Source organism: Mandrillus leucophaeus, unplaced genomic scaffold, assembly GCF_000951045.1.
Source record: "Mandrillus leucophaeus isolate KB7577 unplaced genomic scaffold, Mleu.le_1.0 Scaffold95, whole genome shotgun sequence".
Taxonomy (NCBI): domain Eukaryota; kingdom Metazoa; phylum Chordata; class Mammalia; order Primates; family Cercopithecidae; genus Mandrillus; species Mandrillus leucophaeus.
In genome coordinates, this window is record NW_012110363.1 from 342,221 (window position 1) to 370,190 (window position 27,970).

The 27,970-nt window shown below is 36.7% G+C and overlaps 2 protein-coding genes across 3 annotated transcripts in view; one reads left to right on the forward strand and one right to left on the reverse strand.

Annotated features, from left to right (window-relative positions):
• Positions 1-6,680, reverse strand: part of PLRG1 (pleiotropic regulator 1) — a 22,097-nt gene extending 15,417 nt beyond the window's left edge. The window contains exons 1-7 of the mRNA XM_011970530.1: positions 6,545-6,680; positions 5,068-5,174; positions 3,948-4,090; positions 3,241-3,294; positions 2,361-2,451; positions 2,075-2,162; positions 621-750 (exon numbers count right to left, since the gene is read on the reverse strand). Coding sequence (XP_011825920.1) covers positions 621-750; positions 2,075-2,162; positions 2,361-2,451; positions 3,241-3,294; positions 3,948-4,090; positions 5,068-5,174; positions 6,545-6,553 — 622 coding nt within the window. The 5' untranslated portion in view covers positions 6,554-6,680. The remainder of the gene's footprint in view (positions 1-620; positions 751-2,074; positions 2,163-2,360; positions 2,452-3,240; positions 3,295-3,947; positions 4,091-5,067; positions 5,175-6,544) is intronic.
• Positions 6,681-19,834: 13,154 nt separating this feature from the next.
• FGB (fibrinogen beta chain) lies at positions 19,835-27,950 on the forward strand. 2 transcript variants are annotated; one of them, XM_011970466.1, is made up of 8 exons: positions 19,835-19,987; positions 22,641-22,832; positions 23,322-23,505; positions 24,427-24,654; positions 25,244-25,357; positions 26,040-26,165; positions 26,374-26,659; positions 27,279-27,950. In XM_011970466.1, the coding sequence occupies exons 1-8, from the start codon at positions 19,874-19,876 to the stop codon at positions 27,508-27,510; spliced, it is 1,476 nt and encodes a 491-aa protein (XP_011825856.1). In that variant the 5' UTR covers positions 19,835-19,873; the 3' UTR covers positions 27,511-27,950. The 2 variants fall into 2 exon arrangements, with proteins under 2 accessions (XP_011825856.1, XP_011825857.1); XM_011970467.1 differs by having other exon boundaries at positions 19,874-19,987; positions 22,641-22,698; positions 23,359-23,505.
• The last annotated feature ends 20 nt before the right edge of the window (positions 27,951-27,970 follow it).

Genomic DNA, 27,970 nt, shown 5'->3' on the forward strand with positions numbered 1-27,970 from the left:
TACGTGTAGTTGTACATTTTCTACTATGTACACTTTATTTTTTTAAATTTCGTGTTTAATTTTTGTGGGTACGCAGTAGAAATATATTTATGGGGTACATGAGATATTTTGATACAGGCAAGCAATGCAAAATAAACAGTATGGAACACTTCACGAATCTGTGTTATCCTTGCAGAAGGGCCATGCTCATCTTCTCTGTACTGTTCCAATTTTAGCATATGGGCTGCTGAAGTGAGCACGCAGGTCCATTTTCTTTTAGATGATACACTCTGACTCATTTTAATTTATTGTAGTTCAAAGAATAACTGGTAGGCCCAAAGAATTTCTTTATATGGTGTTTTCCCCCTTCACCTTCAAACTAAATACTTTGAACACTTTCTAAATTTATTTAGTCTGCAATCCATATTTAGTAGCTTTATCTTGACATTTTATATGATTTTATATAAAATACAAGTATAACTTTTACTTAAGGAAGTCGCCTTCCCAAAAGATCTTTTAAGATACTCCCTAAGACTCTTCTCAATCCACCTCAGATTGCTCTACCGGTTTTTCATATTCACTCTTTTTCCTCCTTACTCTATTCTTCAGTGCTTGTCAGCGAGAAAGCAATCATGATTCACATAATAAAATAAATGCAGAGTCACTCACCCTGTAGAGTTTCCACGGTGGGTGCCACTGGGGTTTTGGCATTGTAGGGGCTTTTTTAGCCATCAGTGCAGAGTTCTTGGTATTGCCGGTCTCCATGACAATCTAGACATAGAAGAGACATTATTATTATTAAAGATATCATACCGAAGACTTTGTATCAATTCAGAAATGGAAATGGAAAGAGGGAACTTACAAAAGATTTTTTCCATAAATGAAGAAATAAAATTTTCTGTACGTTAATTTTAAAAAGCAATTATAAAATCAGAGAGAGGCAGAACATTAGACTTAAGAACACACATCACTGTGTATGGGTTCAAATCCCAGCTTGGCCCATTACTAGCTGTTTGACATTAGGTAACAATTACGTAACCTCTATGTGCCTCACCTATGAAATGGGAAGAATAGTGCCTATTTCACAGGGTTACTACAAAGATGTAAAAAGTAGTAAATGCTCCATGTAAGCTCCCATTATTAAAATCATTTTAAGTGTATTAATGCCACTGCCTTTCATTGTCATATTTTAACCTTATGGATTTAATGTAGCAAAGACTGATATGATAGTTCCTTCTATTTATCTTCTAATACAATATTTAAATACTATTTTAACAGGTGTACTGCCTGATATACCATCTATTGTTAGCAGTCATCTAGTCATCCAAAAAATAATTAAGCCCATAAAGTTCCTGCCCTCAAGAAGCTTAAATTACACCCTCATAAGGAGGGTAGAGAGCCTGGATAGAAGATATGCTCTGAATGGAAGATAAAGGAAGAAATGAGATGTGGGGGTTACACATTCATTCACTTCATGAAGTCAAAACAACTGCATAATGAGCTGAGAAGCAAAGCCAGCACTTATTTCAAGTGGCAGCATAATAAAATACATGGCAGAAAAATAAATCAATAAAATAACTATAGAAAATAATTCTACAACTACTTCTACCATACTAATACCAGTCGCCATTTACCTACAGATAAACTTATTTCTAAATGTTCATTTATAAGACTAGTTGTATAGCCCATGAATAGTACAACACTAATAGCACTCAACATAACTGTACCAACTTAAAATTTAATAAAAAAAAAAAAAGACTTTCATATGCAATGCATACTAACACAGGTTTCAGAAAAACTCTCCTTGCATTTTTAATAGTGGGCAATAAATACCAACATCACATTATCTTTATCAAAATACATATTATACACAACGTACAAGTAGACAAATAACAGCATTCCAAAAAATGTTAATTTCCTACCAACTTGAGTGTTAGGGCTATGAAATATGAATGACTAGCTCAGGCTGCTATTTATCTTAATAATTCCAAAGTGTTCATTTCTTTAGTATTTAAGGTAAGACTTTCGATCAGAGGGAAATAAGGCAACATGTTTAAAAAGTTAGAAACCTGCTATTTGACGCAGAAAAACTTACTGAATTCATCGCTGTAGGCTGTGGACGGTCAGAAGCCCCAGGATGTCGGTATTCACTTCCACTAGGTGCAGTACGATTTACATCAGTCCTGAGGCAAAAGAAATATTATATTCAAAGTAATTAATGCCTCCAGTCATGTATTCTGCAAAACTAACCCTTTATTTTAAATTGTTATAAGTCCTGATAAAGGAAAATGTCATACAATAGTTATAAAGAAATTTTAAAAAGAAAAAACGTGAACAGTGAAATATGCTTTTAAGATCTTTGTAATTATAATATTTCATACTTGGTCTGAGAAGGTAATGCCACTGCTAAGGACTGTGCAGCTGATTCACTTGGCATTCTCTGGATCTTAGTATCTGCTGTCAAAGCAACCCCTATTAAAATGAAAAATCAATTTCTTTTAGTAGCTTTGTATTATTCATTTACATGCACTTAAAATAAAATGATGAAGGAAAACATTCCAAGCGTTTATTAATTCCAGGCAGTGATACAAATTTTGATTAAGTTTTGCTCATCTTGTTTTTAATTTCTACAATAAATACTGCTTAGTAACACATAACTCAAATTTGATCACAGCCTACAAGGTATTAAAGCAGCCCAGAACAGTAAAGTTAATTTCCATTATATCTGGGTATTAGTTTCAAAAGTCAGTATTAAGCAGTTCCTCAAATACAAACAGAATGTTTCCAAGAGTGGTTGTAACTTACTACAACCAGAGGCACCCAATTTTCCTGTACTTTCTATATATACTAAGCCTTTTGTCCTCTACCAGGTTATACTGGCCACTCCATCTGTGGGCCAATACCTTAATACAGACAGAGGACATGTTTCTAAGATACTGCCTCTAACATTTCCATCATTTTTATAAGCTTGGTGATATTTACATGTCTGCCTAAACCACCAGATAATAAATTTGTCTAGGCCTGCAACAGTTTTACTGTCTTTGAATTCCTAGCACATTGCCTGAAAAATTATACATACTCAAGAATGTTTGCTGAATAAAGGCACATGAGTATTCATTATCACCTACAAAGCTATGCATGGATGCTTGGCTATTGAGTTTATCTTGCATTTTACAGGCAACAAGAATGTCATTATTGGCTCGTTAGTGAAAATGTATGTGACATTTTTAAGACATTTTCAATATCCAACAGCTCACTAACCAGGTCCCGGTGGGTATGGATGTGTGCCTGCCACAAAGTATTCAACTTCTTGTCCTAGAAACAAGACAAAAAAAATCAACAGTAGTGAGTTTATCTTATATATAAAAGTTATCATCTCTCTAAAGTATCAAATAATATTACATTTTCAACTGGATCTATCACATTTTCTCAACTAAAGTTAAGCCTTAGAAATAAGGGAAATTGGTCACTTTTGATCTCTGTAAACCATGTCCTTGTCCATTTGCTATATAGCAATGGTATACAAAGAAGCCCTCCTATCAAGTGATAATCCACTCTGGTATTTCTTCCAAGCAAATGGTTTCTTGTGGAAGCTTGAATTCTCTTCATTTATTAAGATTTCAGTATTTAATTTCATCTTTCTGAATTACAGACAGGATAGATGGTATCCCCACAGGTTAAGAATATTCTCCAATTTTTTCCTTTAATCTCTACTGTGACCTTCTCCACATTCTAAGAATCTCTACCATCATTATACTACCATTTTTATTTCCTATAAGGAAAAGGTCATCAACCAATGTCTCAGTATTCCCATGAGGATAAAAACTTCCATTATAATACTGGTACAGCCATTAAATACTGTATGACCACACCTAAGTCCTGCCAGCAGGGGCAAAAATAACACATTTTATTTTTCTATTTTTAAAATTCACATATACGTCTGACATTTCTGATAATAACATACTCACCTTGATTGGCAGGGTACTGTTTATGAACATATGAATCCGTTGCATTCTGAGGACCCTTCTCTTTAAGATTTTCTTTCGAAGTAGGCATATGCAACACAGGACCATACTCATTACGAAGCTTGATTGCCATCTTCCGTTTGTGACTATTTAGAAATTATAAACATAAGAACGTATCCATAAATACTTTAAAACAAACACTTAGACAGCTTACGTTTGCCCAATCATGTAGGAAAAGTTTCTAGTAAGATTTTAAGTAGTATTTAAAAGAATCAAAAATTTCCAAGTGCATTTCCCCACTATATCTGTTCTTTTGCTCACATTCCACCACACAGCATTCATTAAACCTAAGTAATATTTTAGTTTGTTACCTAATAGAAAATATTTTCTGATAAATTATCAAGGGTCTGCTTGAAAGATATATAGAAACTAACATACCCTTTAAGAAACCTCAAAGTCAATACGCTTTCCTTCAAAATATAAATATAGTAAAAACTCTATAGCAACCTTTACTAGATGTATCCAAACAGGTTAGTTAGAACTAAGAAAAGTACTTAATTGGTTCAATATTTTAAAAAGAAATGCACTTATATTACTTTTAAAAATAGTCTACTTTACAAATTAAATGTAAATGCTTGTTTGAGGAGTTAAGTAGATTTTAAAAGGGTAAAGGACAAAGAAGGAACACTGCACATAATGCAATCCCAGACTGGAGCTGGATATGTAGAACCAAAAATATGCCACCACTCAAAAATCTTCATCATACTAACGAGAAAAGATGGGAGTAGAAGTACTGGCCAGGTACAATTTCAGCTCAGCAAGGCTCTGAGAGCAGCGGGAAGCTGAAAGTACATACAAAGTGATTGATTATAAAATAAAATACCTAAAAGGGACTCTCTTAATTACTGCGTATTTGTAAAATGCAATTAATTAATGGAACTTTTACTGTAAAAGGCCAAAAGAAAAAAGTTAAATCAGCTTAAATTATGCCAAAACACCACTCATTATTGAATTACCCCAAGAGCATTACCAGTTTATCTTTAAAGGTCTCCCTCTCCCTGCTCTCTTCCCCCAATATTAGAATGCTAAATATTTCAGCAATTGAAAAAAAAACTATACCAACCTCTCTTCATCTAAAGGCACAGGTTTTCCATTATCAGCTACAAACATGTCATGGGTCCTCTTCAATGACCTGAACACAAGTGTGTGTACAGAATGTTTCTGTACCTCCTAAAAAAAAAAAAAAAAAAAGTAATTACACACCTATCTACAAATTACACAAATCATAACCTAACGTCAGATTGATTATACACTTCACATGTTTAAATATGTAAAAAGCTTTATACCACTCACCATAGCTACTTGTTGTGAGCTACAGGAGTCAAGTTTAGAGAAGAGGAGGAAGCTCCTCTTTGGCTAGAACCTCAGGTATAGCAACTGAGTGATGCCGTAGTTTAGTCATTTATTCAATAAATATTTACTGAGCTCCTACTGTGTGTCTGGCACGTATTGTGCTAGAATCTCACAATAGAATGATAAAAGGTAGTCATGGTCCCTGTGCTCAAGAGGAAACAGACAAATAAAAAGTAAAATAATTCCACATTTTGATAAGTGCTATGAGGGCAACAAGCAAGGCACTGGGTCAGGAAACGAAGGACTAAGTATAATTGTGAAAGCCTTCACTAAAGTGATATTTAAGCAGAAAGGGAGTTAGCCTTGCACAAAACAGAGATAAAAACGAACCAGGCTGATGGAAATGTCATGTAAAAAAACGTTCAGTTAACTGAAATAATACAAGGAGGGCAGCACAGCTGTATATGGTGGATGAGATGGTGCTTTGTGGTTGCAAGGGTAGACAAGGTCCAGATTAGGTAAGGTCTTTTAGACTATTACAACAGCCTATGTTTTCTTCTAGCAACACAGTCAGTAAAGGGTTTTAAACAAGAAAGGTATGAACAACTTACATTTTAAACAGAACAACTTATGGAACAAAATGGAAGCAAGGAAATCAACGGGGAGCTAATGCACCAGGCCCGGTGAAAGATGATGTTGGTCTCAATTAAGGTGGACTACAGTGGATACGGAGAAAAGTGAATGGAATCAATAAACATGTGGGGTAACATGGACAAGACCAGCTAACAGAATGGCTGGCTGTTCATGCCAGGGAAAGATGTAAAGAATGGCAAGTTTTTCTGGGAGTAGAGTTGAAATAAGAGACGACTTGAACGCAAGATGGAGAAGACCGCCAATCTTTTCGGGCACAGAATCACTGACACTGCCCCGAGGGCGGCGAGTACCAGTGGTCGAACACCAACAGAGGCCCCGCCTCCAAGGACAGTTTCCAGCTCCCAAGAGTCAAACGAGGACTGGACGAATTATCTCAGGCTTAGCGCCCGGACTGAACCTCCGACTCGGGTTCTCATCCGGCTCCTACCCCTTCCCCGAAAACCCGATGAAGAGACCACCCGGCCTCGGCCAAACAGCTTCCCCCGTAGCCTCTTTTCTCTTCGGACTCCAAGCACTCTCAATCCCCCACGCCCACTGCCAAAGAAAAACAGTCCAGAGACAAACGACTCTTGAGAGTCCCAGTGTCACTTTACCTCGACCATGATGCTACCGCGTATCCCACCTCCGGCAGGGAAGAAACCCTAATCACTAACGCAGTACCCGCCGCCACAACTGTGCTGCACCTTCCGGAATTGGGAGGCCAGGCGGCGGATGTGATGCAAGCTCTGCGCACGCGCGCTAGTCTCCCCCGGCCCTCTGGGATCAAGAGGCGGGTCTCCCTCCTCAGGACCGCCCCTAGGGCGGAGTCTCGAGGCTGTAGACGGAAGACACCTGGAAGCGCCCGACTGGAGGATTTCACTCGCTCCTCTGAAGAAGTCTTCGAATTATGTTTTCTGCCTTACCTTCAGCCTTAAATGTCTTGGCTGGGGCCCTGGTTGTTCATGCTGTATTCCTCGGAGTTTAATGCTTTTTATTCAGAGAGCCTAAGCGTCTGGAGAGCAAACTCCCGTGGGCTCTATCTAAGGCGCTTCCACTGCCTTGATCTCTTTGGAGGTCGCCTGCTTGCTTTCTGTCTCCTGGTTCCAATCCTGGCGAGAAGCACTTGGACACTTGTAGGCTTAACACCTGAAAACAATTTCGCTTAAACAGTTCAGTAAACACTTGCTGAGTGAATGTTGAGGAATGGCTGTTTTAATTTGGAAAATTTTGACATGTAGATATAAAAAAAACCCATATTCATTTTCTGCTAATAGATTTTTTTTTTTTTTTAATTTCTCAACGCTACATAGCTCTTGGCCATTTCCTAGTTGTCTGCTGATTATTGTGGCTTCAACAATGCCAGGGTACAGCTTTTCAAAGCTGGTAGAAGAAAGACACAATTGGAGACTTTAGCCATTTTTATTTATACATATCCTTGTGCCAAGTAGTGGTATTTTTGCTTCCTACCCTGGTAAAATCTCCGGTTTTGATCAACCCTACCTAATTATTTTTCTATGTAAAAAGAAAAATGGATGGACTTGGGCATTTGCAAACTTAAATAGACAAAACATTTTACTGGCCCTGTTTCAGTTTCACTGATCTGTCCTGACAGCGTACTGCATACACTTTGAGAGGGGGAAACAATCTAGCAAAAGAATAGCAGTGTAAATCAACCTCACTTGGAAATTCATTAAAAACATTAAGGTCATGGTTTTTTGTTTGAGACGGAGTTTTGTTCTTGTCGCCCAGGCTGGAGGGCCATGGCGCAATCTTGGCTTACTGCAACCTCCTCCTCCCGGGTTCAAGCGAGTCTCCTGCCTCAGTCTCCAGAGTAGCTGGGATTACAGGCGCCCGCCACCACGCCCGGCTAATTTTTGTATTTTTAGTAGAGGCGGGGTTTCACCATGTTGGCCAGGCTGGTCTTAAACTCCTGACCTCAGGTGATCCGCCCCTCTCGGCCTCCCAAAGTGCAGGGATTACAGGCATGAGACACCGCGCCCGGCCTTAAGGTCATGTTTTTACTTGAAGATAAAACATCTCTGAATTTGACTGTGAGTTTGTCCTAAGAATTGATTTTCTGTAAAAGTGGCCGGTGATGGTATTTCCTTGCAAGGAAATACTATAATTATAAAATATATACTTGAGGAACTAAATAATATACTCACCTATGAATAATAACTATAGAAAACAATGATTTGAAATGACAATAAAACCATAGAAACCTAAGCAAGACTAATATCTATGGAAATATATTAATTGTCTGGTTGGACCTATTAACTTTTTACATACTTAATCATCCTGGAGGCATTAATTTATAGGCCCAGACTCATAACAATATGGTAATGATTGAGGTAAATTGCCTCGAATTTGCTCCTTTTAAAATACTGTCGTGAATTTATAGAATTATGTCATCCACTTGAAAGTTTACAATATTTTAGATAAATATAGAACTCAAGTGAGCCTATTATTTAGTTCAGGGATTCATAAATTATGTATATTGTAGGAAAATTTTGTATTTATATGGCAATATGTTTTATTTTCTTGAGAAAGGATCTACAAGTTTCACTGGATTCCTGAAGGGTTCCAGGATACACACATGGCCTGGCTGACACCCCAAGCTGCCTTATTTGAACAGCAGGTGTCACTACTGCTGTTCATAAGGGCCCTCAGGGCTCTCCTTAAAGCAGACATGGCAAGTAACTTATTAATATAAATATTAGTATTATGTCTGTGTAAAACCAAGAATATAAGTTTTAAGGAAAGCCCTCTTTCTTTAGGCAAGATTTTTAAAACTCACCAAAACAGAAAGTCTTTTTATTCTCCTTCAAATATTGTTCTTTGCTCTTGAACAGTGATAGGTCATGTGAGTATAGATTTGAGTGCCATTTTCATCAGCTTTTTATGATATTTTTTATAGGAAGTGTTTTCTGGTTCTTATAATCATAAAATAATAAATATTACTATTTATTTTCCTGTTTCAACTTAAAGGGTTAAATATACAAGCTTTCAAAAACACTGTATGCAATGTTCTTTAGAGTTGTGTGACTCAGTATGTCCAGCCCTTAAATTTCATGTTTGAAATTGTTCATTAATTCAAAAGAAAGTAATCGTGGGAGTTATCACTGTTTATTTGAATTTCTGAGGTCAAAACCTGTGAAAAATGATACTTGGACATTTCTTCCAAAAGTTTGATCTTTAATTGTTTAGCACAATGCTATGAATTTGCCTAGATACTAAGGTAGTATCAGCAGATACTTTCTTGTAGCATAGTTGAAACAGAGGCTTCTGGGACTATAAGGAACAGTGAAGGGGCTATTCTTCCTGTTAATGCCTGGAAAGACTTTGGGAATAATTAGATTGTACTATCAGTTATAAACTGTCAGTTATAAATATCTTAGCAAGGTGTATGTGTGTGTGTGTGGGGGGGGGGAGTGTGTGTGTGTGTGAGAGAAAGAGAGAGAGAGTCCTCAGGTCTTATCACAATATCACCATCCTCTACTACATGAAGGTATTATTCTTCCTGTTAATGCCTGGAAAGACTTTGGGAATAATTATATTGTATTATCAGTTATAAACTGTCAGTTATAAATATCTTAGCAAGGTGTGTGTGTGTGGGGTGGGGGAGTGTATGTGTGTGTGTGAGAGAGAGAGAGAGAGAGAGTCCTCGGGTCTTATCACAATATCACCATCCTCTACTACATGAAGGTATTATTCTTCCTGTTAATGCCTGGAAAGACTTTGGGAATAATTAGATTGTATTATCAGTTATAAACTGTCAGTTATAAATATCTTAGCAAGGTGTGTGTGTGTGTGTGTGTGTGTGTGAGAGAGAGAGAGAGGCCTCGGGTCTTACTTATCACAATTTCACCATCCTCTACTACATGAAGCCCCATCTCATGTGTATTAGTTTGCTAGGGCTAATGTAACAAAGTACCACAACTTTGTTAGACAACAAATATTTATTGTCTCACAGTTCTGGAGGCAACAGGTTTGAAATAAAGGTGTTGGCAAGGTTGGTTCCTTCTGAGGGCTGTGAGAGATAATGTGTTCTATGGCTCTCCCCTAACTTCTGGTAGTTCTCTGGCAGTCTTTGTCGTTTCTTGGCTTCTGCTGCATCATTCTCATGTCTGCCTTCAACTTCACATTTCGTTCTTGCTGTGCATATGCGTATGCCAAATTTCTCTTTCTTAAAGAACATCAATCATACTGAATCAAAGGTCCACCCTACTCCAGTATGGCCTCATCTTAACTAATTCCATCCAAAAAGACCCTATTTCCAAATAAGGTCACATTCTTAGCTACTGGGGGTTAGGAATTCAGAATGTGAATTTGGGGGGACACAATTGAACCCACAACACCATATCACAAAACAAGTGACAATATTGAACATAATCATGACTTTTGTTGTTTACCTTTACAAATAAGAATTTGTACTTACGAATATTTACAGGCATTTACAAATGTTTTTATTTTACAGAAATATTTTTGGTGTTTATACTGCCACAGAAGAAATAACAATGTCTTGGTTCCAGCTTTCTTAGCTGAATGTTTGGTTGTAATATTTGTTTAAATATCTGTATTTCCCACTAGACTTATGGGATGAATATGGCATGATGTTTACTGTCACACAGTCAGGATCTAATTAACTTGCAACTGGTAAGTTTTCAATATTTATTGAATGAATGAATAAGTAAGCTATTATATTATATATACTTAAATATGGGTGTAGGTGGCATTGAAAGCCTAATTTTTTTTTTTTTTTTGAGACGGAGTCTGGCTCTGTCGGCCGGGCTGAAGTGCAGTAGCACCGTCTCGGCTCACTGCAACCTCTGCCTCCTGGATTCAAATGATTCTCCTGCCTCAGCCTCTGGAGTAGCTGGGATTACAGGTGGGCACCACCACGCCTGGCTGATTCCTTGTATTTTTAGTAGAGACGAGGTTTTACCATGTTGTCCAGGCTAGTGTCACACTCCCGACCTTAGGTGATCTACCTGTCTCAGCCTCTCAAAGTGCTGGGATTACAGGTGTGAACCACTGCGCCCGGCCGAGACTTTAATTTTGATTTGGAGTTGCAGCTACTGAATATGCAGGAAGGATAGTGTGTGTGTGTGTGTGTGTGTGTGTGTGTGTGTGTGAGATGTGCTCACCCCAAAAAGATGCTATTTCAGCAACCATTAATTTAATCACAGTCTTTCTGTATGTGTAATGCAGATAATTGCTTATAAAAGGTCAGTTCAGTTCTGTTTTTCTGGTCATTGTAAATTTTGCGACAATGAAAAATATTTTCCATTACATTTAAGTAAGTGAATTCTAAATTTTATTTAGTTTCTATAAAACTTAGCTACTTAGTTACAAAATACAATTTATCTGTAGAAACATTTTTAATATTCAGTTTAGTTAGCAGAAATACCTCTTGACATGAATAATTAAGAAAAGTAAGGCATTTGATTGAATATTTTACTATTATTACTTCATATTTATAGATCCCATTTTATTAATATTAAATAATACTCTTTAGACACCTTTAGGTTTTCTTTTAGAAATGTGCTACCAAAAGCCAGTGTCATATTCACAGAGAAACATTAAAAATATTCTTACTGTTTAGTCATAATACAAGGATGTCCACCATCACCACTATTATCCACGTTTATTTTTTATGAAAGTACCAGTTATTCAATTGGACAAAAAAATTAAATTGTTTAAGTAGGAAATAGGGATGCAAAGTTACCTTTATTTGCAAATGGTATGACTTTATACCTAAAAAACCAATTGAAAAAACTATTGGAAACAATATGAAAATTCACTAAGCTGAGTAGAAAAATATTATTAAAAATCAATAGTTTTCGTTTTTGCAGTTAAAAATATAGCAGGGAAAGGGATTCTTATTTAAAATAGCAATAAATTTTAAAATGTGCAAGACCTAAATGAAAAAAACTTAAGAGATGTGAAAACATGAATCAGGGACCTCCCTCCTCCCTGTGCATATGGCCCCACTACTGCTGCTTCTGGAGGGACTGCAAACGCTGTCAGGGATACTGGTCTGGCAGTCAGAGAGGTCTCTGAGCTGACAGGATTTCCTGAAATGCTGTGAAAACTTTGTATCCTGAAATCCATGCTGGGTTCCTGCTCATAATATTCCAAAAGGTAATGCTGATATGGCCAGGCCTGATTGTTGCCTGTAATCTCTATCCCTTCCTGAAGAGAGTGGCTTCTCCAGGTGTAACGGTTGAGAGGCTGTTAAGCAAATTGATACTGGTAGAGTAACCTCACTGAGAGATGCCACCAAAAACCACAATCCAGTGACAGTGGTGTGTCAGAGGACTATGAGACAGTGTCCACAGAGAGGCAGAGCTGCAAGAGTAAGGACACCTTCTTGGAGACTAGATGCCAGTTAGCCTTGAAGGCATTCACATTCACTTATATGGCACAATATGATGAAGCAACTTCAGATTACCTCGGGAACTAGTACAGGAAAGGAATATCTCAGATGCCCTTGCAGTATAGAATGATCCCTCCTCAGACTCCTGTGCAAGTAATACACACTGAAGCCTAAGCTTTCCATCACAGTTCTAAATGGAGCCCCTGGATTTATAAACTTGTGTGATGTTTTGAATGCCTGGCAGCTGGTGAAGGAACTCAAAGAGGCATTAGGCATTCTAGCTGCTGCCTTTTTCAAACATTTCAGCCTAGCAGATGCTGCTGTTAGGATTCCACTCAGTGAAAATGAGGCCAAAGTCTGCATATATCATAAGCAAAGACAAAAGAAAAATGAAAAATTGGGAAATACATGTAATGTGCATGTTAGCCACAGGGCTAATTTTCTTAATATGAAAAGAGCTCTCATGAATCAACAGAAAAAATGAACAACTCAAAAGATAAGGCACATGAACCGGCAGTTCACAGAAAGACCACTGACATTGTGGCTGATGTGTAAATTAAAAAGATTCTCAGTGTGCTCATGATGAAAGAAATTTTCATCACAATAACAATAAGATAACATATTTCACCTAACAGGTTGGCAAAAATTTTTTACATTTGACCTGAAACCAGTGTTGGCAAGGATGAGGGACAATCTAAACATTGATGAGAGTATAAATGGCGGCAATCATTTTCATAGGTAGTTTATCAACAAGCTGACAATTTTTTTCGAGAAAGGGTCTTTCTCTGTTGCCCAGGCTGGACTGCAGTGGACGACCTCCCGGGGTCAGGCAGATCCTCCTACCTCAGCCTCCCAAATACCTGGAACTACAGGTGTGCCCTGTGATGCCTGGCTACCTTTTTAATTTTTTTGTAGAGACAGGGGTCGCACTATGTTTCCTAGGCTGCTCTCGAACTCCTGGGCTCAAGCACCCTTCCTGCCTCGGCCTCCCAAAGTGCTGGGATTACAGGTGTGAGTCACCACTCCTGGCCCCAAAATTGTTTGCATATCTTTTGTTACAATAGATTTACTTTCTAAAAATGTCCTTGGTATGTATGTATGTGTGTTTGTGTGTGTGTGTGTGTGAGAATGTGTGTGTCTGTATGTCTGTATGAATATATGTATGTATTATATATAATCTTCATAGAAGGATGCAAAGATATACAGACACAGGTGTTCATTTTGCTAAGGTAGGAACACCACATCAATACAAGAGAACAAATAGCTTTGTGCATAACAGGAAGAAACTGTCCATCATAGTAGGTAAGGGTATAGAGTCAGAATGTCATGATTCAACTCCCTCTGCAGCTTACCTTCTGCATCATCTTGGGCAACTTTCTTCTTTTTGTACTTCAATTCTCCCATCTGTAAAATGGGAATAATAGTACTACTCCACCTCATAGAGTTATTGTAAGAATTAAGTGTAACATACTAGTAACAGTGACTGGCACAGAAATACTTGATCCATAAGCATTAGTTATATGATAACAATTATCCCCTTTGTTCTAAAAGGGGAGAAAGCTGCATAAATGTAAACTAGAAGTCAGAGGTCAACACAGGCAGCTTCTATTTTCATCCCAATCTAAACCTATAGTGGGTCTCAATTCTCCCCACAAGGAAACCTAGTACGCAAAATATTAGCACATATATTAGTCTGTTCTCACACTACTAATACATATCAAGAGTGGGTAATATATAAAGGGAAGAATTTTAATTGACTCACAGTTCTGCAGAACTGGGAAGGCCTCAGGAAACTTAACAATCATGGCAGAAGGGGGAAGCAAATATGTCTTTCTTCACGTGATGGCAGGAAGGAGAAGTGCAGAACGAAACAGGGAAATCCCCTTATAAAACCATTCAATCTCAGGAGAACTCACTATCATAAGAACAGTATGAGGGTAACCGCACCCATGATTCAATTACCTCCCAACAGGTCCCTCCCACAACACATGAGGATTATGGGAACTAGAATTCAAGGTGAGATTTGGGTGGGGACACAGTCAAACCATATCAACAAAGTAGATTGAAACACTGAGCAAATAAAAAAGGATTGAAGGGATATCCTGGACCCAATAGCATACTTTGTCCATCTTCATTCAACCTGCCTCTTTTTCTTAGTTTGTCATTACCTCTTTATTATGTGGAGAGGATAGAGATTTTTCTGCCCACCTCTCCCTCTTCCCTAACATTGTATCCATGTTTCTAGAAGCCAGCCTTTCTGGCTTTCTTTGATTTATATCTAGGTTCCATATTTTTTTTTAAGTACATGTTTGTGGTTTTTTAAAAATACATATATCGATATATATACACATGTATATGCATCTTTTGCCCATTTTTATCTATAGGGCTCATGCTTTCTCATCAAACTGTAACTCTTCATAAAAATTTTATTAAACCTTTGTCCAATCCTGTGCACATTTTACAGAAAATATTGTTAATCTAATTCAAGAAATACTTATTAGTTATTAAATTGTGAAAGATTTTTGAAGTTTTTGAAATGCATGTCACTGACATGCACCAAAATAAAAGTTCCCATTTTCCCTAGAGTTTCACTGCTAATACTATCAGACTAGCTGTCTTATTTTTAAGCATAAATTCCATGTTGGAAAGAGGAACTTTATATTCAAAAAATGTAATCAATCACTAAAAGTTTTCATATATTAAGTATATGGGCTGGGTGCGGTGGCTCAAAGCTGTAATTCCAGCACTTTGGGAGGCCAAGGCTGGTGGATCACTCGAGCCCAGGAGTTCAAGACCAGCCTGGGCAACATGGTGAAATCCTATCTCTACAGAAAAATGCAAATATATACATATGTTTATATATACAGAGAGAGAGAGACAGAGACAGAGAGAGACAGACAAGGTCTTGCTCTGTCACCAAGGCTGGTGTATAGTGGTACAATCTTAGTTCACTGCAGTCTCAACCTCCCAGGCTCAAGCCATCCTCCCACCTCTCAACCTCCCGAGTACCTGGAGTGGATGAGACTACAGGTGTGTGCCACCACGCCCAGATAATTTTTGCATTTTTTGTATAGATGTGGTTTCACCATGTTGCCCAAGGTGGTCTCGAACTCCTGGGCTCAAGTGATCCGACAGCCTTGGCCTCCCAAAGTGCTAGAATTACAGCTGTGAGCTACCGCGCCAAGCCCATATGCTTAATATATGAAAACTTTTAGTGATTGATTACATTATTTGAATATAAAGCTTCTCTTTCTAACATGCAATTTATGCTTAAAAATAAGGCAGCCGGTCTGATTCCTAAAAATTTGATCTTAATTTTCTCAACAAATGCCAAAAATCATCTCAGTCAAAGTTAATGAAAGGTAAAATGAGTACTATAGAAAGGACATCAGGTGTCCACAGATTGGGCTGCAAAGAATCAAATTATTATGTTTGGAAGTTTTGGTTACTTCTGTTGCTGCAGTTGATAGGCTTTCCTTCTAAAATGCTGCCATGAATATAACATCAGGCCAATTGACCCAGTTCTCTTCTCCTTCTCCTTCTCCTTCTTCTCCTCCTCCTCCCCCTCCCCCTTCCTCACCCCGTCCCTCTTCCCCTCCCCCTTCCTCACCCAGTCCCTCTTCCCCTCCCCCTCCCCCCTCCCTTTCCCTCTCCTCCTCCTTCTTCTTCCAGCAAATATCAAATTTGGAGAGACAATCTGGTAGGTTTAGCTGGGTAAGGGATCTGTCTACCTCCAGCTTGGTCACCTGTGGTTGGAGGGTCAGGGTGTAGTAGTACTGACAGGACCACTGGAGCTTCACACTTCCATTTTAGGGGCCATTCCAGGAGAAGGGAGCAACCCTCCCAGAGGTGTTCATTACACTCTTAATGGTTGTGGGTCTTAATGTGACAAAAGCAGAAGAGCATCTCTATCTTTTCTTAGCTCTTGTGATCTCCATCCAGTTGGAGGAGAAAATGTCCTATCCCTTATTACCATGCTCTATGTCAGCTCCCATAAGAAAAGGAAACTGACATGTAAGCCAGTAGAGGGAGACATTCTACAAGAGATGGCGTCATCTCCTATTTCTTCCCCACCATATGCGTTCCCACTAAAGATGAGTAATGCATTGCAGGTGGCGCCACTGCACTGGTTTCAGGCTTGCCCCAAGAGCTCTGGTCTAGCCTGGCCTACAACTCTTCAGTGTTAATTTCCCTTTGGATAGTGGTTCTCAAACTGTTTTTCAAGGTAACACAAGGAAAATACGTACAGAGACTAACAACTTATGACAGTACTTCAAAACCTATGCCTATTTAGACAACGAGAATCAGTATTCCTTTTAGTCATTCATCAATTTGTATATTCATGAATTTGCTCAACCAGTATTTATTGAATACTGGCTATGTGCCAGGTGCATGATATAAACTGTACAGTCATTCAAACCAAGTTTCAAGTCTAAAAGCCCTTTTCCTTGGAAGTTCCTTTCCTCCTGAAGGAAGTTAGGTCCTTAAGTTACCAGTCCCAAAGCCTCACCTCCCCCAATCTTAGGCTCAACACTAATTATTGTAAGTGGTTTTCATTTTCTGTCTTTCCTTTTAGACTTAAGGCTTCGCTAAGGTCTCCCGGGCCCCTAGTAAACTACCTGTTATGAAGTAGATGCTCTGTAAATAGTTGTTAAGCCCAAATTGCCTTGTGCTATGAAGACTGTGCTATGAAGCCTGACATGAGTTGTAAAAGTATCAACAAGTATATTGACAATTGGTATCAGCAAGTCTTTGCCCTTCGAGCCAGAGAGCTGCTGGGCAGGACAGATTATCTCTGTTTTCTCTGTCACTGATTTACTACTCTTAACTTATGTAATGACATCAGCTAATATGAAGAACACTGCACTAGTGACCTCAAAATAACTGAACAAATAGTACTCCCTTTCCCCTCCACCAATGGCATCAACATTCTAAAAAAATTTAAGCATCTTAGTAAGCGGTGTCTCTGCAAATGTATTTCTTCCCTGAAAACATGATCATCTACTTTGTAATATTAGGCAATTTAGAGTGGTAGTGTAACTGTATGTAACTCTACAGAAAAAAAGACATATCTAACAAGAACTAGAATTAAAGAAACTCATTATCACTGCATTGCACATACTTCACACAGACATGAATGCCTATATCCACGTATGAGGGTAAAAAGACAAGTGAAAGTAAGGGCTATGAGTGAGTGTGTCAGCCTGATACATTATAGTTCCAAGATGACAGGCTGGCCAAATACTCCAAAAGAACAAACAAACGAAAAGCAGGTAGACGTAAATTTTTATAACGTTTATATACTGTTGGGCAATATGATATAATGGGTACAGAGTGTGGACTGTAGAGTCAGACAGACATGGGTCAAGTCCTCATACCAGCGCCTACTGCCTATACACTCTGGGGTAGTTTACTTAACCTCTCTGAATCTGTTTCATCATCTGTAGAACATAGTGGTTTCAAGAATTAAATACGGTAAATGACTACCCTAATTTGGCATCTGAGACATGTACCAATGATGCCTAGTTCACTCATTCATCCTGTAATTATGTATTGAAAGTCTACTATGTCTGTCTTGCTCACCAATGTATTCCCAGCCCCTGTCACACTACCTGTCACTGAGGAGACTCTCAAGAACTATTTGTAAGATGAATGTTAAGTCTGTGCTGTTATGGTGCATGCATACTAGATTTCTTCCATCCTCCTCCTGACCATGGGAAGAATGCCAGTCAGAGTAGAACAAAGTAGGAAAGTAAAGGAACTACTCCACTTTAGTGTTGATCAAGAGTCTATTATATACTAGAAAAAACTTTACAAATTTACAGACTTCTGAAAGTTAAATGATGATTCTACTGTTAGTTGATCAAACATCAGTCATTGAAAATGTACTAATATGTTACCTCAAAAGAAAAAAAAATGGTTATAGTTTTCTTAACAGATAATTCTTTTTAAATCAGTATGAATCTGTACATCACTAAAGTAAAATCCTGTCCAGATTATTAAAATAAACTTTGTTATCAGTTATATTTTCATGGGAAATATTCCTGCATATGTTTTAACTAATATCCACATACATATTTGCTTTTTCTGCCAGATCATTTATCCCTTTAAGAAACATTAAAACTAAATAAAAAACTCTCAAAATATATTATTTACTCAGTGCTAATAAAGGGAACACAAATTTGGAAAGGCTCAAGTGAATATTTTTTCTTAATTTAAACTGAGTACTGTGTCTCTATTAAGCTAAGTTAGAAGAATTTGGGAGGACAACATATGCTACCAAGAGAAGAATTTGTTTCTAGGAATCTGAGTTAAAAGAATTTGGGAGGACAACATATGCTACCAAGAGAAGAATTTGTTTCTAGGAATCTGAGTTAAAAGAATTTGGGAATGCACTGTCTGCTACCTAGAGAAGAAAGAAGTGTAATGGGTCACACCATTCTCAAGACTCTGTTTCAAAGCATTGTTTCAGTACTTTGCTGATCCAAACCCTGATAACCTGCTATCTTTTTAATTAAATAAATTTTAAATTTAATGAGAATGTTTCACTTTCCATACAAAAAGCAGAAAAATGCTTTGAATCAATGCACTTACTGAGATTTGGATTACTGACTGGTGTTCCTATTGATTCTTGTAGGAGTTATTAATCCTGATTGCAACACACAAGTGAACAGACAAGAGAGATAAATGTTGTGGCTTATGGGAAATGAAGGAAAATGGGCCTCATTTAGCCTGTGAGCATACTAATCGAAATAGATGTATGAAGACTTCACTGATGTTAAAATAACATTGTTTTTATAAATACTGGAATACAAACTATATAATAATAAAATAGAATGTTAAAGATGTATTTAATCATCATCATAATTTTGATTCAGAAATCTATAATTTATCAGTTATCTTAATAATGTTTAGAATTTGCTGAACATTTTACCTTATGTGAATTAAGGACAAAATATAAATGTTCAGAGCAAAAAAAAAAAGTCTTTCTGATGTTTGTCCTTCATAGAATAGGATATGAGTTTGTTATTTTATTATTTTGATTAATGTCTAAAACAAAAGATAAACACATTATGATATTACATTACTCTTGATTTTAATGATCCCTTTTGAAATAGAATTATGTGATTGTCACTAAACATAAGCATTTATGGTATATCATTAATGAGTCACTATTTTAGTGATTGCTTTGTGAGTAGGTCAAATTTACTAAGCTTAGATTTGTTTTCTCACATATTCTTTGTGAGCTTGTACAGTTTCCACATTAATTTACCAGAAATAAGATACACATCTCTCTTTTAGGAATGCCCTAACTTCCCATCATTTTGTCCAATTAAATGGATTGAAGATACTTAATGTTTCTAAGCTAGACCGACAGAGAATAATAGTTGTATGACAAGTAAATAAGTTTTGCTGGGAAGATGTTGCTTAAGTGATAAAATGGTTCAGCCAACAAGTGAACCAAAAATTAACTATTAACTAAGGAAAGGTAACCATTTCTAAAGTCACTCCTAGCAGAGTACCCAGATATATATAGGATTGAAGATCTCTCAGTTAAGTCTACATGAAAAGGATGGTTTCTTGGAGCTTCCACAAATTTAAAACCATGAAACATCTATTATTGCTACTATTGTGTGTTTTTCTAGTTAAGTCCCAAGGTGTCAACGGCAATGAGGAGGTGAATTTTTTAAAGCATTATTATATTATTAGTAGTATTATTAATATAAGATGTAACATAATCATATTATGTGAATAGTTATTTCAATGAAATTAGCATTGCTTACAGTTATGAAATTGAATTGTTAACTTTTGATTTATTGTATTTAAAGAATGTTTCATAGTATTTCTTATATAAAAACAAAGTAATTTCTTGTTTTCTGGTTTATCACCTGTGTTTTCTTAAAATGAAGACGGTTTAGCTAATGTAAGTTGTGCTTTTCTCACTTGCTATCCTGAGTACTGTGATTTTCATTTACTTCTAGCGATACAGGATTACAATTAAGAGGACAAGATCTGAAAATGTCACAAACTATAAAATAATAAAAGAGCAGTATTGTAAAACAAAAAAATACTGGTGGTAGGTAGATTTTTCTTTGGTGAGCGAAGGTAGTATATTGTCACTGAGATTATTATTTTTAAAAATTATAACTAAACCTAAAAGCAAAATACATCAAGTGTAATGATAGAAAATGAAATATTGCTTTTTTCAGATGCAAAAATTTAAATTAGAGGTAGTGTGTATTGTTATTATTAATAGTTATGAAGCACGGTTCAATCTAATTTATTTGTAGAATAGTTTGTCCTCAACTATTATTTTTGCTGAATTATTGCTGCTAATTTGCAGTTACTAAAAATACAGAAATGCGTTTAGGACAATGAATATTTAAGAAATTTAAATTTTATCATCAAATGTATCTTGGCCAAATTTCTTACATATAGCATAGTATTAAACTAGAAATGAGAATACACAGTAATATTTAAATGAAGTGATTCATTTTGGATCATTATTGAGTTTCAAGGGAACTTCAGTGTTCTAAGTATCAGACTCGACGTGTAGGAACATATAGTTAATCTGCTTGTATGTGTAAAAACGTGGTTAATCTGGTTAAGTCTGGTTAATCATATTAGGTAAGAAAAATATAAAGAATGTGTAAGACTAAATTTTTGTAAAGTACTCTGCAAACCATTTTCACATTTCGGTTTACCAACTAATCCTCACAGAGATAATTTAGTAGGTTAGGGGTTTTGATTATTCAACAAGTGGCCTTCATAATTTCTTTAAGTGTTTTTCTTTAAGTATATAATTTCTTTAAATATTTTTTAAAATTTCCTTTTCTCTAGTAAAGTCAGACCATGCATGCTACCTCTCTAGTGGCACTCTTAAATAAAAAGAAAATAATTTTCTCCTGTTATAAATTTATTTGTAATAAACAGATGAATCACATTTCTTAAAATCTGTTTTAGAGAGGGTAAGCTCTGACTAGGACCATGCCTTCAATGTGAAATATGTATATATCCTCCAAATCTTTACATATTAAGGATTTATATAGTCAACTGGTTAAACAGGAACATCTGGAGCCAGCCTGGCTGGATTTTAATCCTAGCACCATCTTACTAAATGTTAAATAATATTATAACCTAATGAATAAATGACAATACAATTCCAAATAGAGTTCATCTGATGACTTCTAGACTCACAAAATTGCGAGAGAGCTCAGTTGTTGCTCAGTTGTTCCAAATCATGTCATTTGTTAATTTGTAATTAAGATCCAAAGGATGTAGCTACTGACAAAAAAATATGAGAATGTAGTTAATCCAAATCAAAACTTTCCTATTGCAATGCATATTTTCTGCCTCATTATCTTTTAATATAATATTTTAAGTTAGCAAGTAATTTGAATTATAATGCACAAGGCTTGATAATTATTTTAAATACAAGAATATCATGGTGTTTCATAAAGAAATCATGTAGGAAATTTCAAGATAATGGTTTAACCAATAATTTTGTTGATAGAAGATAAGACTAAAAGTGAGCTTAGCAGTGGAGAGGCCACTTAAACTGTAGTACTTGTTATGTGTGAATTCAATAATAATAGTAACGAGCACTTATTATTGCCAAGTACGGTTCTGAGGGTACCATATGCAATAAGTTATTTAATCCTTACAATAATCTTGTAAGGCCGATTCAAACTGTCATTACACTTACTTTGCAGATGAGAAAACTGGGGCACGGATAAAGCAACTTGCCTGAGGTCCCATAGCTAGTGAGAGGTAGGGTCAAGACTTACAAGCAGCCTAGCTCCAGAGTACCTTATGAGGGTCAAAGATTGTCTTATTACAAATAAATTCTAAGAAGAATCAACCTTTAATAAGTCTTTAATGTCTCTTAAATATGTTTGTATATGAGTCTAATCATCAGTTCACAAAAATGAAAGTAGGGAAGTGATTAACAATAATCATAGGAATCTAACAATACAAGTGGCTTGAGAATATTCATTCTTCTTGACAGTATAGATTCTTTACAATTTTGTGTGTTCCTATGTATGTTTTAGGAATATGAAGTCATTACTATTCATAATCTGATACAGCTTTGTCCTAAGGCCTCTCTTTAAAAACTACATTGCATCATAGTTTTTTGTGCAGTTGGTCTTTCTACTGTTAGTAAACAGTAAGCAACCTACAGATTCACTATCACCAACCAGCCAGTTGATGAATCTTAAGCAAATCATCAAGCTTGTGATAACCTAAATTATAAAATGAGGGTGTTGAAATAGTTACATTCCAAATCTTCTATAACACTCTGCATTTTATTTCTGCCTCGATCCTTGTAGGGCCTCTTCGGTGGCCGCGGTCATCGACCCCTTGACAAGAAGAGAGAAGAGGCTCCCAGCCTGAGGCTTGCCCCACCGCCCATCAGTGGGGGTGGCTATCGGGCTCGTCCAGCCAAAGCAGCTGCCAGTCAAAAGAAAGTAGAAAGAAAAGCCCCTGATGCTGGAGGCTGTCTTCATGCTGACCCAGACCTGGTGGGTACACTGATGTTTCTTGCAGTGGTGGCTCTCTCACGCAGAGAAAGCCTGTAGTCATGGCAGTCTCCTAATGTTTCATTGACCTGCATTACCATCATTGTTATTTTGTCTGTTTATTTTAGAAATAAAATTCAAAACATAAACATATTGGGCCTTGGGTTAGGCTTTCTTTCTTGTTTTCTTTGGTCTGGGCCCAAAATTACAAATTAGGATATGTGGGTGCCACCTTTCCATTTGTATTTTTCCCACTGCCTTTGTTCAGTTGGTAAAATTTTCATAGCCCAATTATATTTCTTCTGTGGTAAGGAATATTTTAAATCTCCACAAGAGTATGATGATGACTTTCAAATTTCTGGTCTTACAGAAAACCAAGTAGTAAGTTTTTATGTTGGCTAATCATATTGCTGAATTTTCCTATGTGCTATTTTAACAAATGTCCACAACCCAAATCCTTCATCTAATGCCTGCTATTTTCTTTGTTTTTAGGGGGTGTTGTGTCCTACAGGATGTCAGTTGCAAGAAGCTTTGCTACAACAGGAAAGGCCAATCAGAAGTAGTGTTGATGAGTTAAAGAACAGTGTACAAATTCTTTCCCAGACCTCCTTTTCTACCTTTCAGTACATGTTTTTGCTGAAAGACATGTGGCAAAAGAGGCAGAAGCAAGTAAAAGGTAGATATCCTTGTGCTTTCCATTTGATTTTCAGCTATAAAACTGGAACTGTTGACTGCCACGAGAATGCATGGCTGTGAGAAGATTAACATTTCTGGGTTAGTTAAATAGCATTCATACTGCTTTTGGGCACCTTCCCCTGCAACTTGCCAGATAAACACTATTTAGCTCTTATTCCAAGTCTGGCATCAGCAAGTATGATTTTCTATGAGAAATTCCACTATGACTCCTTATTTTAAGTATACAAGAAACTTGTGACTCAGAAGATAATATTCACAGAGTGGAAAAAAAAAGCTAGCATTTAAAGTTTCAACATTTGAGGTTTTGAATGAGAGAGTTATCCATAATATATTCAATTGTATTGTGGATAATGACACCTAACCTGTGAATCTTGAGGTCAGAATGTTGAGTGCTGTTGACTTGGTGGTTAGAAAATAGCTAGTGCATGAGCCTGGCACAGGCATCTCAGTGAGTAGCATACCCACAGTTGGAAATTTTTCAAAGAAATCAAAGAAATCTTGAGATCTTATAAATTTCAAGGTTCTGCTATACTTACGTGAAATGGATAAATAAATCAAGCATATCCACTCTATAAGATAGAACTTCTCAGATGGAAGACCCCAATACTGCTTTCTCCTCTTTTCCCTCACCAAAGAAATAAACAACCTATTTCATTTATTACTGGACACAATCTTTAGCTTTTACCTATGGTAAATTACTAGTATGGTAGTTAGGATATATGTTCATTTGTATATGTCATGGGCCAAATCATTTCCTATAAATATGACTATATATCATAACTGCTTGGTGGTAGCTCAGTGTTTAGTAGTTTATTCTCAGAAAATCAAAATTGTATAGCTAAATACATTAGTTTTATGAGACAAAAATGCTGACTATTTCTATATAATTTCATTTTTCCAGATAATGAAAATGTAGTAAATGAGTACTCCTCAGACCTGGAAAAGCACCAATTATATATAGATGAGACTGTGAATAGTAATATCCCAACTAATCTTCGTGTGCTTCGTTCAATCCTGGAAAACCTGAGAAGCAAAATACAAAAGTTAGAATCTGATGTCTCAGCTCAAATGGAATATTGTCGCACCCCATGCACTGTCAGTTGCAATATTCCTGTGGTGTCTGGCAAAGGTAACTGATTCATAAACATATTTCTAGAGAGTTCCAGAAGAACTCACACACCAAAAATAAGAGAACAACAACAATAAAAATGTTGAGTGGATTTTCCCAACAGATCATAATGACGTTACAGTACATCACAAAAATATCCTTAGCCGGTTGTGTTTTGGCCTGGCCTGGCGCATTTACTGGTTTTGATGAGCATGACGGGGCACAGGATAATAATGGTGGTAGTCCCAGGGGTGGCTGATGTGTACATCTGCGTACTGGCTTGAACAGATGGCAGAACTGCAGATAGATATAGAAGTTTCTCCGTCTTGTGTGTTCTGGAAGCTTATGGATATTCCAGGACACAAAAGGTGGAGAAGAGCTTTTTACATCCTCTTAGCAGATAAACATCCTCAAAACTGGGCTGGATTTACGAAAGTAAAATGAAAATCTAATATTTGTTATATTATTCTCAAAGGTCTGTAATAAAACATTCCTTAGTAACTTATGTAATACTATCTTAAAGAATTGGTGACTAAAGACAAAGTAATTATGTAAAGACAAAGTAATTATGTCATAAGCCCCTGAACATAATGTTGTCTTATGTTTGCAGAATGTGAGGAAATTATCAGGAAAGGTGGTGAAACATCTGAAATGTATCTCATTCAACCCCACAGTTCTGTCAAACCATATAGAGTATACTGTGATATGAACACAGAAAATGGAGGTAAGTTTTCGACAGTTGTTGACCTGTTGATCTATAATTATTTGGATGACATAAAATGCCAGGAAACAAGGCCAGGTACGGTGGCTCATGCCTGTAATTCCAGCACTTTGGGAGGCCAAAGTAGGCTGATCGGTTGAGCCTAGGAGTTTGAAACTAGCCTGGGCAACATAATGAGACCATGAGTCTACAAAAAAAAAAAAAAAAAAAAAAGAAAGAAAGAAAGAAAATATGTGCCTGTAGTCCCAGCTATCCAGGAGACTGAGATAGGAGGATCACCTGAGCCCACAACCTGGAGGCTTGATCATGCTACTTCACTCTAGCGTGGGTAACAGAGGACAGTGAGATCCTGCTCAAAAAAAAAAAAAAGATTAATTGAAAAGCTGGGAAAGAAGACTTAGCTCTAATATCTGACAGAGCTGACAACGAGTAATTTGATTTGGAATTCAACCTGATATTTAAAAAGTTATAAAATATCTATAATTCACGATTTGGGGTAAGATAAAGCACTTGTAGTTTTCAAAGATTTTACAAGTTTTCCTCTCATATTTATTTCCTTATTGTATCTATTCTAGAGCACCAAATATATAATAAATGGAATGGACAGGGGATTCAGATATTCTTTTCAAAGTGACATTATTTGCTGTTGGTTAATATATGCTCTTTTTGTTTCTGTCAACCAAAGGATGGACAGTGATTCAGAACCGTCAAGATGGTAGCGTTGACTTTGGCAGGAAATGGAATCCATATAAACAGGGATTTGGAAATATTGCAACCAACACAGATGGGAAGAATTACTGTGGCCTACCAGGTAACAAACAGGCATGCAAAATAAAATCATTCTATTTGAAATGAGGTTTTTTTTTTCATTAAAAAACATACATTGTTGGAAGCCTGTTTTAGGCAGTTAAGAGGAGTTTCCTGACAAAAATGTGGAAGCTAAAGATAAGGGAAGAAAGGCAGTGTTTAGTTTCCCCAAATTTTATTTTTGGTGAGATTTTATTTTGTTTTTCTTTTAGGTGAGTATTGGCTTGGAAATGATAAAATTAGCCAGCTTACCAGGATGGGACCCACAGAACTTTTGATTGAAATGGAGGACTGGAAAGGAGATAAAGTAAAGGCTCACTATGGAGGATTCACTGTACAGAATGAGGCCAACAAATACCAGATCTCAGTGAACAAATATAGAGGAACAGCCGGCAATGCCCTCATGGATGGAGCATCTCAGCTGACGGGAGTAAACAGGACCATGACCATTCACAATGGCATGTTCTTCAGCACATACGACAGAGACAATGACGGCTGGTATGTGTGGCACTCTTTGCTCCTGCTTAAAAAATCCCACTAATATTACTACTCCGAATCATTAACAATGTTATAAATAGCTACCGTTTCCTGGGCACTTACTGTCAGCCACTGTACTAAGCTCTTTATGCATCACTCTAAAGCATTTCAACTATAATGTAGACATTATTATTCTTATTTTACAGATGAGGTTTAGAGAGATTACATGACTTGTCCAATGTCACACAACTACCCAGAGATAGAACTAGAATTTGAGCACAGTTACTTTCTGAGTAATGAGCATTTAGATAAATACCTACATCTCTATATTCTAATGTGTATGTGAAAACTTTCATTTTCATTTCCAGGGTTCTCTGATACTAAGGGATGTAAAAGCTATTATTCCAGTATAAAGTAACCAATGCAGTCCCTAGATGGATTGGCCACAAAGGCCCAGTTCTCTCTCTTTCTTGCTATAGGGCAGAGGAGGTCTTTGGTGTATTAGTGTGACTGTATGTGTAGCACCCAAAGGAAAGAGTACTGTGCACACGAGTGTAGCACTCTTTTATGGGTAATCTGCAAAAAGTAACTTGACCACTGAGTTCTGTTTCTAATAACCCCAAACACATTTTTCTTTCAGGCTAACAGCAGATCCCAGGAAACAGTGTTCTAAAGAAGATGGTGGTGGATGGTGGTATAATAGGTGTCACGCAGCCAATCCAAATGGCAGATACTACTGGGGTGGACAATATACCTGGGACATGGCAAAGCATGGCACAGATGATGGTGTAGTATGGATGAATTGGAAGGGGTCATGGTACTCAATGAAGAAGATGAGTATGAAGATCAGGCCCTTCTTCCCACAGCAATAGTCCCCAATACGTACATTTTTGCTCTTCTATATGTGACAACATTTTTGTACATTATGTTATTGTAATTTTCTTTAATACATTATATTCCTCTAAAACTCTCAAGCAGATGTGAGTGTGACTTTTTGAAAAAAGTATAGGATAAATTACATTAAAAATAGCACATGATTTTCTTTTGTATTCTTCATTTCTCTTGCTCACCAAGAAGTATCTAAAAGTATAGTTTTGACAGAGTCAGTGTTCATAATTTCAATTCTAGTTGACTGTGAGAAGTTTCAAATAAGGAAGAGGGATTTTTTTTATCCTTGTTGTAGGAAAACCATGAGGGAAAGGAACAACTGATGTTTAAAAGTCCACTTTAAAAACTACATTTATTTATGTAGGATCTGTCAAAGAAAACTTCCAAAAAGATTAATTAATTAAACCAGACTCTGTTGCAATAAGTTAATGTTTCCTTGTTTTG

What these genes read in the sequence shown, in the direction of transcription:
- FGB (XM_011970466.1), top strand. Translation starts at nt 19,874, where the DNA reads ATGAAAAGGATGGTTTCTTGGAGCTTCCACAAATTTAAAACCATGAAA. An exon ending in TTCATGCTGACCCAGACCTG is followed by an intron (nt 22,833 to 23,321) that starts GTGGGTACACTG and finishes CTTTGTTTTTAG; the next exon opens with GGGGTGTTGTGTCCTACAGG. An exon ending in GAATTACTGTGGCCTACCAG is followed by an intron (nt 26,166 to 26,373) that starts GTAACAAACAGG and finishes TTTTTCTTTTAG; the next exon opens with GTGAGTATTGGCTTGGAAAT.